This window comes from Bombina bombina, chromosome 6 (assembly GCF_027579735.1).
Source record: "Bombina bombina isolate aBomBom1 chromosome 6, aBomBom1.pri, whole genome shotgun sequence".
Classification (NCBI taxonomy): domain Eukaryota; kingdom Metazoa; phylum Chordata; class Amphibia; order Anura; family Bombinatoridae; genus Bombina; species Bombina bombina.
Genome location: NC_069504.1, coordinates 644,315,243 through 644,330,488, shown reverse-complemented (window position 1 = coordinate 644,330,488; position 15,246 = coordinate 644,315,243). Strand labels below are relative to the sequence as shown.

At 37.2% G+C, this 15,246-nt stretch overlaps 1 protein-coding gene and 4 non-coding genes across 5 annotated transcripts in view; 1 reads left to right on the top strand and 4 right to left on the bottom strand.

Annotated features, from left to right (window-relative positions):
- Positions 1 to 4,490: 4,490 nt before the first annotated feature.
- TRNAR-ACG (transfer RNA arginine (anticodon ACG)) lies at positions 4,491 to 4,563 on the bottom strand. Its single transcript has one exon. It is a non-coding gene; the product is annotated as a tRNA-Arg (tRNA).
- Positions 4,564 to 5,116: 553 nt separating this feature from the next.
- Positions 5,117 to 5,189, bottom strand: TRNAR-ACG (transfer RNA arginine (anticodon ACG)). The gene has a single exon. It is a non-coding gene; the product is annotated as a tRNA-Arg (tRNA).
- A 780-nt stretch (positions 5,190 to 5,969) lies between these two features.
- On the bottom strand, positions 5,970 to 6,042 carry TRNAR-ACG (transfer RNA arginine (anticodon ACG)). The gene has a single exon. It is a non-coding gene; the product is annotated as a tRNA-Arg (tRNA).
- A 263-nt stretch (positions 6,043 to 6,305) lies between these two features.
- TRNAR-ACG (transfer RNA arginine (anticodon ACG)) lies at positions 6,306 to 6,378 on the bottom strand. Its single transcript has one exon. It is a non-coding gene; the product is annotated as a tRNA-Arg (tRNA).
- A 26-nt stretch (positions 6,379 to 6,404) lies between these two features.
- FANCI (FA complementation group I) overlaps positions 6,405 to 15,246 on the top strand; it is a 763,169-nt gene continuing 754,327 nt past the window's right edge. The window contains exons 1-4 of the mRNA XM_053719357.1: positions 6,405 to 6,674; positions 6,950 to 7,048; positions 7,556 to 7,628; positions 8,744 to 8,874. Coding sequence (XP_053575332.1) covers positions 6,965 to 7,048; positions 7,556 to 7,628; positions 8,744 to 8,874 — 288 coding nt within the window. The 5' untranslated portion in view covers positions 6,405 to 6,674; positions 6,950 to 6,964. The remainder of the gene's footprint in view (positions 6,675 to 6,949; positions 7,049 to 7,555; positions 7,629 to 8,743; positions 8,875 to 15,246) is intronic.

The following is a 15,246-nucleotide window of genomic DNA, read 5'->3' as shown; positions in this document are numbered from 1 at the left end:
GGATATTCAGCTTTTGTCCTGAAAGGTTTTGTTTCTTTTGGCCATTGCTTCTGCTAGAAGAGTTTTTGATTTGTCTGCTCTTTCCTGAGAGCCTCCTTATATTTTTCAGCAGAATAAGGAGGTTTTGAGAACTTTGTTTGATTTGATTTTTCATAAAGTGGTTTCTTCTGACAATATTAATTGTGATATTATTGTCCCTTCTATTTGTCCTAATGCAGAGACTTCTAAGGAGAGGCTTCTCCATAACTTGGATGTTGCCATGTGCTTTGCAGTTTTATTTGCAAGTACTAAGGATATTTTTCCGGTTCCAGCATGGAAGGCTACAGCTGTTTCATTAGCCTCTTACAGCTTTTGATTTATAAGGCTTACTTGGATGCGGGATGGTCTCCTCCTAGACATACTTCTGCCCATTCTACTAGGTCAGTGGCTGCTTCCTTGGCTTTAAGAATGAGGCATATGTTGATCAAATTTACAAGGCATTTACTTGGTTTTCCTTACATACTTTTCTAAATTCTACCATTTTTATGTTTTTGCTTCTTCTGAAGCAGGGTTTGATAGGAAAGTCTTTCAGGTAGCTGTTTCTACTTATTAACCCCTTAGTGACCATACCATCTTTCAATTTTCTTACCCTTAAGGACCAGGGCTATTTTTACATTTCTGCAGTGTTTGTGTTTAGCTGTAATTTTCCTCTTACTCATTTACTGTACACACACATATTATATACCGTTTTTCTCACCATTAAATGGACTTTCTAAAGATAACATTATTTTCATCATATCATATAATTTACTATAAAAAAATATATAAAATATAATGAAAAAATTGAAAAAACACACACTTTTTCTAACTTTAAACCCCAAAATATGTTATACATCTACAACCACCAAAAAACACCCATGATAAATAGTTTCTAAATTTTGTCCTGAGTTTAGAAATACCCAATGTTTACATGTTCTTTGCTTTTTTTGCAAGTTATAGGGCAATAAGTATAAGTAGCACTTTGCTATTTCCAAACCATTTTTCTTTTTCAAAATTGTAACACTGATATCTGTCAGGAATCCCTAAATAACCCTTTACATGTATATATATTTTTTTAGTAGACAACCAAAAGTATTGATCTAGGCCCCGTTTGGTATATTTCATGCCACCATTTCACCGCCAAATGCGATCAAATAAAAAAAATTGTTCACTTTTTCACAAACTTTAGGTTTCTCACTGAAATGATTTACAAACAGCTTGTGTAATTATGGCAAAAATGGTTGTAAATGCTTCTCTGGAATCCCCTTTGTTCAGAAATAGACATATATGGCTTTGGCATTGCTTTTGGGTAATTAGAAGGCCGCTAAATGCCGTTGCGCACCACACTTGTATTATGCCTAGCAGTTAAGGGGTTAATTACGTAGCTTGTAGGGTTAATTTTAGCTTTAGTGTAGAGATCAGCCTCCCAACTGACACATCGCACCCCCTGATCCCCCTTAAACAGCTCTCTTCCCTCCACCACCTCACAATTGTCACCGCCATCTTAAGTACTGGCAGAAAGTCTGCCAGTATAAAAATAAAGGTGTTTTTTTTTTTTTAAGATGTATTTTTTTTTTTTTTATATTTTATCTTAAGTGTAGGATCCCCCGTTACCCCCCAACCTCCCTGATCTCCCCCCAAACAGCTCTCTAAGCCCCCCCCTCAACCTATTGGCCATCATCTTAGGTACTGGCAGCTGTCTGCCAGTACCCATTGTAATACAAAATTTGCCCTTTTTTTTTGTAGTGTAGCTGCCCCCCCTCAATACCCTACCCCCCTTCCAGATCCCTTTCCCAACATTTTTTTCCCCCTCCCTCTCCCTCCTTTGACTTTCAGTTCCCCCCAGCCCCCTTGCGTGCTCCAGGACACACAGAGGGGCAGGATCTGGATATCCTCCAGCGATGGGCCGCCCACCCGCCTCCCACCCACCAATGATCGGCACCATTGCTGGCCGATGCAGAGAGGGCCACAGAGTGGCTCTCTCTGCATCGGATGTTTAAAAAAATGTTATTGCAGGATGCCTCAAAATCGAGGCATCTCTGCAATAACATGAAAGTGGCTGGAAGAGATCACGATCGCTTCCAGCACTTGAAAACACTGAGGACGTGCAGGGTACGTCCTTGGTCATTAAGTGACAGTTTTTGCAGGACGTACCCTGCATGTATTTAGTCATTAAGGGGTTAAGTATTGTATATATATCGTTTTGCAGCATAAAAAATAAAGAAAAAAGGAAAAACCCCCCACTAAAAATAAAGATTGAGTAATCATTTTATCCCACCCTCATTACTTGTGGGCACCACCGGTTTTTTTTTGTTTCTCAGCTCGTGGGCTCTCACCACCTTTATGAAAGAAAATATAATTAGTGCTTACCTGATAAATGAATTTCTTTCATGGTGGTTATCAAGTCAAGTTAAGGGCAGTTAAAGAAGGATTTTTTTCACCTAATCACAGAAACGTGGGGAAGACCAGAGATAGATCTGTTGGCATCAATCCACAATCGTTAAGTTCTATTATTTCAACACTCCAAGCTCTCGGACGGATTCTCTAGTAAAAATTGGGACTTAAATTTTTACTATGATTCGTCCAATACGCTTGATTCCTCAATTTCTGCTCAGAGAGAGAAAGTGTCTTTTATAAACATTCTACCCTTTTTGACCATGGAGACTTTTGTTCCCTCTTCTTCAACTGCTGGCAATAGCTCCACCCTGTTAACTACCATTAACAAGAGACGCCCTTCATCAATGTCAAATTCTCCATCCAGATCCTCAATGGCTATGGTTAATGTTATGGTTACTGCGGTCACAAGGTTTAATAAACTTCATGATTTATACCTACCTGTCCTACAGGGGTTTCTCAGTCCTTCTGAGCTGATCAGACGTTTATTTAGAAAAAAATAAAGGGCGCAATATTCTGGCGATTTCCTCTCTCCTGCAGAGAAGAGTATCATGGAGGCCAGAGGTTTCACAGCTTAAAGTGAGTTAAAGGGACAGTAAAGTCAAAATTAAACTTCAATTGAATATATAGAGCATGACATTTTAAACAACTTTCCAATTGACTTATGTTATCAATCTTGCTTAGTTCTCTTGGTATCCTTTGTTAAAGAGTAATTATATTTGAGTTAAGGAGCCTGCACGTAGAAGCCATCTGACAGTAGTGTTTGCAAGACTATAAGCAATGCTATACACAGTTGCAAACACTGCTGCCATAGACTGTTAATAATAAAAAAAAAATCTATGCATCTCTACATGTATTTCTTTGAATTTCAATAAAAAAAAATTTTTGTGTGTGGTGTCACCCCCTGGAGGGTGTCAACCAGGTGCGGCCCGCACCCCCCCAGTGACGCCACTGTGTTAAAGATATGTGCAGTACACTCCTGAGCTTCTGTCACCCTACCTAGGTTTAGCGTATAACAAAGGATATTGAGAAAACAAAGCAAATTTGATAATAGAAGAAAAGAGGAAAGTCGTTTAAATTTGCATGCTCTATCTAAATCATGAAAGTTTAATTGTGATGTTACTGTCCCTTTAAACATAATATACTGGTTAGGACTGGATTGGGGTAAGGCAAACATCAGGCTTCATAGCTTGGAGGAACTATATCTACAGTTACTACATCTAGTGCCCAGACTTTATATATCACAAAGGGACATGAAACCCCAATTTTTTCTTTCATTATTAAGACAGAGCATCCAATTTAAACAACTTTCCAGTTTACTTCTATTATCAAATTTACTTTGTTCTCTTTGTATCTTTTTTTTAAGAAGCAGCAATGCACTACTGGGAGCTGAACACATTGGGGGAGCCAACGTCAAGAGGCATATATGTGAGAGACTGTTTACATTCAGTTTGTCATTTGCTTCCCAAACATATTAATGTAGTAAATTAAATCAAACTGTTGGTTGAAGCTAAACCACTGCTAATGTATTAGGATGGATGCTGGAAACCTGTCACCAGTTAGGATGATTCCATGTCACCTTTGGGGGAGGGGGGATGCAGTAAATTACGTTTGTAACTAGGGTGTGAAATTATCAAAACCTTTACAATGATGCAAATTTTTAAAATTACACACTTCAAAACTGCAGACAGAAGTTCAGCAAACATTACTTCTAATGAGTTGTGCATATTGTTTGTGTTGTAACGTTTCTCAAATATCTATATAAGCATATGATTTTTTTTCTTAATTTTAGAAAAATACAAATAAAACAATAACATTTTTGCAATTAACAGTTTTATGTTACCAAAAATGAACCTACCGTTCTTTAAAAACGGTGGTTGCTAACAAGAAAATATAACTACTGTATATGTAATAACTTGCAAAATAATGTTTAGATTCCCCCATTTTCCTGGTTTACATATTACTTGACTCCTTATATTCAGTTCTCGCAAACTGTTTTTCCACCTCCTGGTGTTTGTATTACATGTGCCACAAAAACACTTACAAGGCTGTATCAAATTGTAAACAAAATATTTGCACGAGCCAGCCAGGAGTCGAACCTAGAATCTTCTGATCCGTAGTCAGACGCGTTATCCATTGCGCCACTGGCCCTGCGTGCAGCATTTTCTTCACTCACTTTTATTTAATGGTGAAAACTGTTTGGTACCATGATTTTGGAAAGTCATCCATTCTTTAAATGTATAACACAAATCTAACCAGAAATGCCTCAAAAGGAAGTTTGCAGAAAATCTGACTGCATAATAACATAAATATGTGGCCATTCATAATCAGGTGAAATTCAGCATACTGAATTCGCACGAAGTATCCCTCTTTCTGTTATACCTTCAGAATTTAGGCGTTTCTACGTGGTGATATGGAAACAATACAGCACTATATAAACTGTGAAAACCCCTTCTACGCTTGTAGCTGTTGAATTGGCAAACTTGTGCTTTGGAATCTGTGTAGTTTTCTCCCCCCTCGAAAGAAATTTTGCGGTTTAATTGATTCATTAAACACGTGAACAATAACATCTAATTTGAGACATGTACACTTATTCTGTTTACATTAGGGATTTACATTATTAATTATTAATTGTTTGTTCTTATTCAGAGAACGTTTTAGTAATCACATTATTAGTAAGTATATAAAAATTTCCCACAAACAACGAGCCAGCCAGGAGTCGAACCTGGAATCTTCTGATCCGTAGTCAGACGCGTTATCCATTGCGCCACTGGCCCACGTGCTCTAAATATAATATTACTATAATCATAGTGAAATAGTGGTCAACTAAAAACAGTTGCTTTGTACTTTTATATTCTTGAAGATAAAATAGTGATTCTGTTTTATGTCTATGTATAAGCACATTTATCTATGTTGCTTTGTACTTTTATATTCTTGAAGATAAAATAGTGAATCTGTTTTATGCCTATGTATAAGCACATTTATCTATGTATAAGCTTAAAAACAGTAAATGTAATAAGTGAGAAAGTAGTTATTTTGTTCGTTTAATGTAAGTTATTTTGTTCGTTTAATGTAAGTTATTTTGTTCGTTTAATTAAAAGAAGTATTTATTTGTGATAGCTGAGGCAAAAACAGGTCGTAAGATATTTATATATATATATGCACAATGTAATAAAAATTCAGCAAATACTGTATACTTTTCACAAAATGTAGAGCGCCGAAGATATACATAATAATGGAAAGGATAAATAAACATAAACCAATAGGATATAGAACTGATAGGATGTTAAATGATAATGTAACATAGTGCTAAGACATTAAATGACAATGCGGAGCGCCACAAATAAACATATTAATGAAGAGGATAAAGAAACATAAACTAATAGGACATAGGACTAATAGGACATTAAATGTTGCATTGGGCTAATAAGACATTAAATGACAATGTATATCTGCTGAAAAGACTGTAAATTATTGTTCCGCCCATACTAAAATACGTTGACCGTGTGAATGACCAGATGTTATGTGAAAAAAAGATAATTGAACAAAAAATAGAACGAGCCAGCCAGGAGTCGAACCTAGAATCTTCTGATCCGTAGTCAGACGCGTTATCCATTGCGCCACTGGCCCTCTTGCCCCCACTTTAAAAAATAATTTATTCAACAATGTCAATGTTTGAAAGTGCTAAACATAATATTGAGAGACATAAACAATAAACTTTTAATTATTTTTGAAGGTTAGGAATTTTTATGTTTATATGAAAATAAAATGTGAACAACCCATTTTGTCAGTGATAACTTCTACTGTACTTGCGACACACCAGACATGGCAATTTTAAAATTAAAAAAATGTATAATTAAGTAGTTTACAACGTTATGAAACTAAAAGTAATCCGAGCCAGCCAGGAGTCGAACCTAGAATCTTCTGATCCGTAGTCAGACGCGTTATCCATTGCGCCACTGGCCCACATGCGACACTGGGAAGTAGACTGTATATATGTCACTCAAACAGAATCAGACTGAAAACAAACTCTTCCAAGATTAGCTTTATTAATTTGTAACGTGTCTCAGTCGAGCGTAATATTTACAGGCAGCAGGATACAATCTCATAACACTTTAGATATTGATAACAAAAAAGCAAAAGTGACGGTGAACGAACGTCACCGCTTGTGACATTGAATCGAGCCAAGCGCAGTACAAGGAAGTGACGTCCGGGGCGGGAGATTCGAGAGAGGCGCGAATGAAGTCTGGAGTCGGTGTCCGGTATGCTTGGAGACATAAATATGTATGAGGGAAAAGCTAATAGTACGGGGTTGAGCGGGTGACATGTTTTACTGCTCTAAGACTCCGTTAACACCTAGTCTGCCGGAGTTGTTATTTCGCTTGATTGTGTTCTACTCTCTCACATTATACTCTGTCTAAAAGGCGTAGCAGAGACCCCTTATATTGGATAGATACTCAATAAAGCTTCCTCCTCACTCACCATACGTTGTCCCCTTGTAAACGATTAACAAAATGTGACCATTTTTCTATTACAGAATTTGGTGTTAAATATGGATAAAAAGATCATTTCTTTGGCAGCTGAGGAGAAATTAGAAGGACTTCAGCGGTACCTTCAAAGTGTTAAAGATAATGAGGTGAAGTGAAACACTAATAAATATCCTGTGATGAGCTGAATTTACTTTTTTCTTCCATAAACTCACACTGGAATTGAGTCCTCTTTATAGATGTGTATGTAAGTCTTATGTTGCACAAGTAATAAGTAACCCCTTACAGTAATCAGTATTGTAGGAGCCTTCCTATACACCAATAAACAATACATGAACACGTTCATTTTATATATATAATATATATATATATACACACACAGTGTATATATATATATATATATATATATATATATATATATATATATATATATATATATATATACACACACAGTATATATATATATATATATATATATATATATATATACACACACAGTATATATATATATATATACACACACAGTATATATATATATATATACACACACAGTATATATATATATATACACACACAGTGTATATATATATATATATATATATATATATATATATATACAGTATATATATTTACATTTGTACATTTGTGTGTTTCAGCTAATCGATAACATTACAAAACATGCAGTTAAAGGAAAAGACTGTGGGACACTTCTGCGAGCTATTTTCAAAGGTATGCAAGTTATTTAAAAAAAAAATCTTAGCAAGTGATGTATGTGTGTTAAAGGAAACAGCATTCATTAAATCAGTGATTTTTAACCTTTTTTTTGCCGTGGCACACTTTTTTACATTAAAAAATCCTGTGGCACACCAACATCCCAAAATTTAAAAAAGTCACACATTGTAGCCTAATACAGCATATATATATATATATATATATATATATATATATATATATATATATACACATACACACAAACACATACACACAAACACACACATACTGTATGTATTGTGCTGTTATGCTATGCCTCCTACAAACTACCCCTGCACTGGGAGCAAAAAACAAGCAAAGTTTAAAAAATATGTCACACTGTTGTCAGTCTGCCGTGGCACACCTGAGGATCTCTCACGGCACACTAGTGTGCCACGGCACACTGGTTGAAAAACACTGCATTAAATAATGTTTTATTGTGATTTTATTTTAAAGCTTTCATATTCCCTATTCTCAATTTTTTTAATCAAAAACATAGTGCAAATGTATATGGTAGTTAATACTGCAGCAGTAATCTTATTTCTTGCCACAATTTATCCTTGGTCTTTATTATACATTGTAGATGTGGTGAAAGACACGGTCAAATCCTCCATTATTTATATATACAAAGTAATTATGGAAAAATTGCTTTCTAAAGTAGACTGTTAATTTTGACATATGCAAATTTATATAGTTCTCATATTTTAAAGTGATTGTAAAATTGAAGGACTTAAAGCACAGTGTTTAAAAATACTCTTAAAAACATAGGCACTTTAAGTCATTAAACTTTACAATTATGCTTCTTTTTTAAAATACTTACCTTTTTGTTACTGTAAACTTACTGCCAATCCTCCGCCCCCATCTCCTTTAGTATTGAGCAGATCGATGATGAGTCTGGCTTCCTCCAATCGTTGTGTACCCCCTTTGGCATCCAGCTCGTGAGGCACACAAAGATTGGAGGAAGCCGGATAGTTATGGATATACTAAAGGAGATGCGGGCGGAGGATCGACTGTAAGTTTACAGTAACAAAAAGGTATTTTTAAAAATAAATTTTGTACCTTTTTTAAGTAGTTATTGCTTATTATTTTTGCAGGTTCCCCATGCTCTCAGGATGCAGCTGTTCGTAGGAGACTTGTGGTATATAAACACTGCATACAACTTGTTGAGTCTGGCGATTTACATAGAGATGTTGCTTCAGAAATTGTTGGATTGTTAATGCTGGAGGTGGGTCTTGTATATAATTATCTTGTGTTTTCTTGAGTAATAATAAAAGGGAAATATTTTTTTGGTTATGTTTCATTTATAAAATGTCTCTTAAAGTGATGGTAAACTTTACATGTTTTAAAATCAGGTCTGGAATCTAGCGATATTTTAGAGGGACTTTATTTAATCACTTCTAATAAAGATGCATTGTAACTTACTTTTTAATCTAGCCTTGCCATTCAAATACCCCACGCTCCAGCCAACAATTTCAAAACTTTTTTTTTGTGAGCTAACTGTTTTGGCTGTTATCCAATCGGCATTCTAGCTGCAAAGAAAATAAATTTGTGTGAGTGCCGTACGGCTAGAGTGCCGATTGGAGAACAGTCAAAACCGTTTGCCCACAAAAAAAGAGTTTTAAAGTGGGCGGCCATAGCGTGGGGTATGATAATGACACAAGTAGATTTAAAAGTTTCAGTGCATCGTCATTAGAAGTGATCAATTAAAGTCCATCTAAAATATTGCTTAGATTCCAGACCTGATTTTAAAATATGAAAAGTTTACTATCAATATGCACAATATTGTTTAAGTCTGTTCAGTGTCTATAATTCTTTTTTTTTCCCTCTGGTTCTACTGTATCTTTGAATTCCACTACCATAAATTTAACTAAAAATTAATGGTTTGAAAACAGTTGGTGAAGGGAGTAAATTAAACGCAAATCCAATAGGGTAGATAAACTAATTTTAATCTGCTCACATTATGGGTACTATAGCATTTATATTGCCTATTGGGGAAATAAATCCTTATCTGGATTAAAAATGTGCTATCTCCTTTGTGATGCAATGTGAAAGTTTTTCTCCAAATCTTTATAATAAAACTGGGAAAGCTGTTTTCCTTTCTCCTACTTATGAGCTAGATTACGAATGGCGCTAACTGTAGTGTGCAAGCATTATAGGGTATTTCTTTGCTTTTTGTGGCGACGGTAATATTGCGCATATTTTTTAGTTGAAAGTAAACTCGTTTGCTTGAGCGCCATAAAATTTAATGTGTGTTGGGTTAACATGACTCCAGAGCTCTGGTTAACTGTTACTTGAGACAAAAAAGTAGCACAAAACACATCAAAAATACATTTAACAGTACCCTCATACTAACATTGTCTGATAAAAATTATATTAAAAAAAATGGATTAAAATGTTATAAGGGCTCAAAGATATGAGGTGTTAGAAAAAGAAAAAAAGACTGCAAAGGGCTTTAACAGAGATAGATACATACATACATACATATGTCTAAATATGTATATTTGTGTATGTATTGTGTGTGTATGTGTGTGTATATATATATATATATATATATATATATATATATATATATATATATATATATATATATATATATATATATATATATATAGATATATGTGTGTGTATATGTATTTGCAGATATATATATGTGTATATATATATATATATATATATATATATATATATATATATATTATACCGTCCCTTGCACAGGATATACCCTCCTAAGGTCGTCTGCCTGGGTGCAGCAATGCAACAAATATCTCCAATAAAATAACTGCGCTCTCAGGTCTTTTGTAAAGTGGAGAACAAAAAAAGCCTCTTTTTAATGAAACGTTTTCAGGGAGCAAGTCCCCGTCATCAGCATAACATAAGTGTCAAAGTCACACATTAATATACCATAATACAAATTACAAATGCACAATACCTGTGTACCCTCAGTGATCGAAAACCCCGCCAAACATTCGTGTGTGGAACGCTGTTTGCGTTCCATTCAATTACAACCGGAAGTATCAACAGTCACATGACTTCCGGTATATGTTATCAAATATTCCAAGTAAATTATATACATCGTTATTGTGAATAAACTCAAAACAGTGTTATTCATCACAAATATCTAGTGTTAATTATTACATGTGCCTTATTGCTAAATATCTATTTAGGTGCTAGTAACTATTTTTAGTTCAGATCGCTGTTTTGCAAGTTAGGCTTCTATCTCAGCCTTCCTTATACATTATGTTACAACATTTCTGTAGTGTCATATATACTACTTCTGTATACTGAGTATTATAAGAATTACTTCTTACTATGATTAACATTAATATCTGTATGCTGTGATATATGTGGCTTTAACATTGTGCACAAGCTGCATTAGAACCTGATGTTTATCTAAGTTGCCATAGTAACGTCAGAATGCTTATTGTCTGCAGTGTGTCATCTTCCGCTCAGAGCTGTCAAACTATTTTACTATGTTGTGTTGCGCTATGCTAGCTGTATCAGTCTCATGTTAGATATTAAGGCCCCATACGTAGTGTCTTATCCTAATTTGTGTAGTGTAATACACTAATTATAATTGCCCTTAATGTGTCCAATCCTTATACTATTGCACCAAATATGAACTAAAATTAAAATTATTTTGTCCATTTAGACTAAGCACTTTATCCATTCTTAACTAGAGATAAGAACTCTATAGAGAGAAAAAAAATAAAATCTAAGGGATAAAAATAAAAAATGATACATGTTAACAATAAATAATATACTATTTGCATTTGAACATTTCAATCTAATGCTGCTACTTTAGCCTTATATTAATGTATGCCATCTGACAAATGACTAGGTGTCATTATATGTCCTTATACTTTGACAGTTCTAGTCCTCTCAATGAAAATGCCACCCATATGACCAGTGGTGGATAGATTCAATGTATTCTTCAGTCATAAGGTTATCCTCTCTTCTGAATTCCTCTATATTGGGTATTACATCCCTCTCGGCTTCTGTATTCCTTAGGTTGTTATGTAATTCATTCCATTCTTGCAATGTTCATATGATGTCCATATGTGTTATGTCATTCCATTTGTGTTGGCTGCTGTATGCATAGGTTCAGGAGGATAGCTATATTGGTAACCTGCCCGGTGTGTGACTTATCCAATGAATGGTGGGGGTCACTTCCATGTCTCCCCTCATTCATATCAACAGAGTGTGAGAAGGATACTACCCCCCATGGGGTCTGCATCCCTGTCCCCCCGTGATGTGGAGCACTGTACCTTAGTGGCATACCCTAGTTTGTATCTCCCACCTATATCAGAGCCTTAAAATCTGGTGCCGAATTGAGTCCTCCTGGATGTATCGTTCCCAATCTATACATCCATTCTTCCTCTCTCCTGAGTAGGGCTTTGTTGCGGTCTCCTCCTCTCTCCAACTGGGGGATATGATCTATTAGGTTGTATCTTATACTAGATACCTGGTGTAGCCTTTGTGCACAGTGTCTGGCTACAGGTTGGTCGGACTCTCCTGTATTGAGTGCCAAACGTATAGCCCGCCTATGGTTGGCCATCCTTTCTCGTAGTGTGCCGGTAGTTTTCCCAATGTAAAACCGGGCACACGGGAAAAAAAAAAGTTAGATTAATTGCGTTGTATTGCATGATAGAGAGTGCTTGATGTGATACACTTGATTGGTATGTGGGTGATGGAATGTTTTGGTGGCTATTAGGCCATTGCAAGTGGTACAGCCTAGGCATCGATATGAGCCTTTAATGTTGATGTTGGTTTTGTTTACAAAGCACCTTTTGGGATCCGTTTTCACCAAGAGGTCTCAGAGGTTAGTACCTCTTCGGTAAGCTATCATCGGTGTGAGATTGTGTGCAAACCTTAGTTTAGGGTCTGATTGGACCACTGGCCAATGTCTCCTCAATATATTACCAGCTTCAGTGGTGTTGGGTGAGAAGGTAGTAGCCATTATGAGCCTGTTTGATTGTTGTATTGTGTCTTCTTTATGTATGAGAGTCTCTTGTGTGTACGGTAGTACTTCTTGTAGGATTTCATCTATTATCTTTTTCTTGTACCCCCGCTGTAGGAACTTGTCCCTCATGTGTTGAAGCTGGGAGACCCCTGTCGGTTTCCTGGAATTATTGCGTATTACCCGTATCATTTTTTAGTTGAAAGTAAACTCGTTTGCTTGAGCGCCATAAAATTTAATGTGTGTTGGGTTAACATGACTCCAGAGCTCTGGTTAACTGTTACTTGAGACAAAAAAGTAGCACAAAACACATCAAAAATACATTTAACAGTACCCTCATACTAACATTGTCTGATAAAAATTATATAAAAAAAATGGATTAAAATGTTATAAGGGCTCAAAGATATGAGGTGTTAGAAAAAGAAAAAAAAGACTGCAAAGGGCTTTAACAGAGATACATACATACATACATACATACATATGTCTAAATATGTATATTTGTGTATGTATTGTGTGTGTATGTACATGTGTGTATGTATTATTATTATTATTCTTTATTTATAAAGCGCCAACAGATTCCGCAGCGCTGCCCATGGGTGCAAGGATAACAATACAGTGGAGAAACAATACGATAAGACACAAAATTTTACAGACAAATACAGGGGGAGTTGAGGGCCCTGTTCCCGTGGGAACTTACAATCTAGATGGGTAGGAGGATTGGAAACAGGAGGTGGGGACTGCAGAGGTGAGAATGATATTAGTGAGGAGATAGAGGGCAACTGTTAGTTAATTGGTTAGTTTGTTAATAAGTCGGGTGATAAGCTTCCCTGAACAGAAAGGTCTTTAGGGAACGTTTAAAGGAGGAGAGGTTAGGGGCAAGTCTGACATCTCGAGGAAGTGCGTTCCAGAGGGTTGGTGCCGCACAAGAGAAGTCCTGTAGTCTAGAATGAGAGGAGGTGATGGTAGAGGATGCAAGAAGCAGGTCGTTGTTTGATCTTAGGGGACGGGCAGGAGTATATTTGTTGATGAGTGAGGACAGGTAGGGTGGGGCAGCATTGGTGAGGGCTTTGTAGGTCAGGGTGAGAATTTTGAATTTAACTCTGTTGTGAATGGGGAGCCAGTGAAGGGACTCACAGAGAGGCGCAGCAGAAACAGAGCGTCGAGAGAGGTGGATTAGTCTGGCGGATGCATTTAGGACGGATTGGAGGGGAGAGAGGCGGGAGAGAGGGAGGCCAGTTAGTAAGTTGTTACAGTAGTCATGTCGGGAAATTACCAGGGAGTGGATGAGCTGTTTGGTAGTTTCAGCACTCAGAAACGGGTGAATTTTGGAGATATTGCGTAGGTGGTTGCGGCAGGATGAAGAGAGCAGTTGGATGTGGGGAATGAAGGACAGATTTGAGTCAAGCGTGACTCCGAGGCAGCGGACTTGGGGTGATGGGGAGATAGTGGTGCCGCCAGCAGTGATAGAGAAATTAGAAACGGGAGTGGAGCTAGAGGGGGGAATTAGAAGTAGTTCGGTCTTGGACATATTTATTTTTAGGTGGTGAGAGGCCATCCATGAAGAAATGCCAGATAAGCAGTCGCTGATGTGAGAGTTGACAGAAGGAGTGAGTGCAGGGTTGGAAAGGTAGATCTGGGTATCATCAGCATAGAGGTGATAGCTGAAGCCATAGCTGTTGACAAGTTTACCCAGTGAAGAAGTGTAAATAGAGAAGAGTAGAGGACCCAGGACAGAGCCTTGAGGTACTCCAACGGACAGGGGCAATAGAGAGGAGGAGTCACCAGCAAAAGAGACTAAGAAGGATCTGTTAGAGAGATAAGAGTGAATCCAGGAGAGGGCAGTGTCACAGAGACCAAGAGAACTGAGAGACTGTTGGAGAAGGGGATGGTCAACAGTGTCAAAGGCAGCAGATAGGTCAAGTAAGATGAGTATAGAGTAGTAGACTTTGTTTTTAGCAGAAAGGAGATCGTTAGTAACCTTGGTGAGAGCAGTTTCAGTTGAGTGTTGGGGACGGAAGCCAGATTGCAGGGGGTCAAGCAATGAGTTGGAGGACAGGAAGTGGGTTAGGCGATTGAAAACTAGTTTTTCGAGGAGTTTTGAAGCTAGTGGGAGCAGTGATATGGGGCGGTAGTTTGCAGCGGAGTTAGGGTCGAGGGAGGGTTTTTTGAGGATGGGGGTGACCTTCGCATGTTTGAAGGAGGCAGGGAATGAGCCAGTAGAAAGGGATAGGTTAAATATGTGAGTAAGAGCCCGGAGTGAGGGTGGTAGACAGAGGAGGAATTAGATGTGAAGGAATAGGGTCAAGTGGGCAGGTAGTGAGGTGTGAGGAAGACAAAAGGGAAGCCACTTCACTCTCAGTGGTTGGCAGGAGGGTGCAGAGAGTGGCAGAGGGGGTGACTGGGAGCGGAGTTGGGAGATTGCAGGTTTGTGTTGGGATGTTTCCTCGGATTGCAAGTGTTTTATTGAGAAAATAGTCAGCGAGGTCTTGAGCACTGAATGCAGATGAGGGGGGTGGTGCAGGTTGGTAGAGGAGAGAGTTGAAAATAGAGAAGAGTCTTTTAGGGTTTGAGGAGTGAGTGGATATAAGAGAGGAGAAGTAGGTTTTCTTAGCTAAGCGAAGGGCAGAGGTGTAAGAGTAG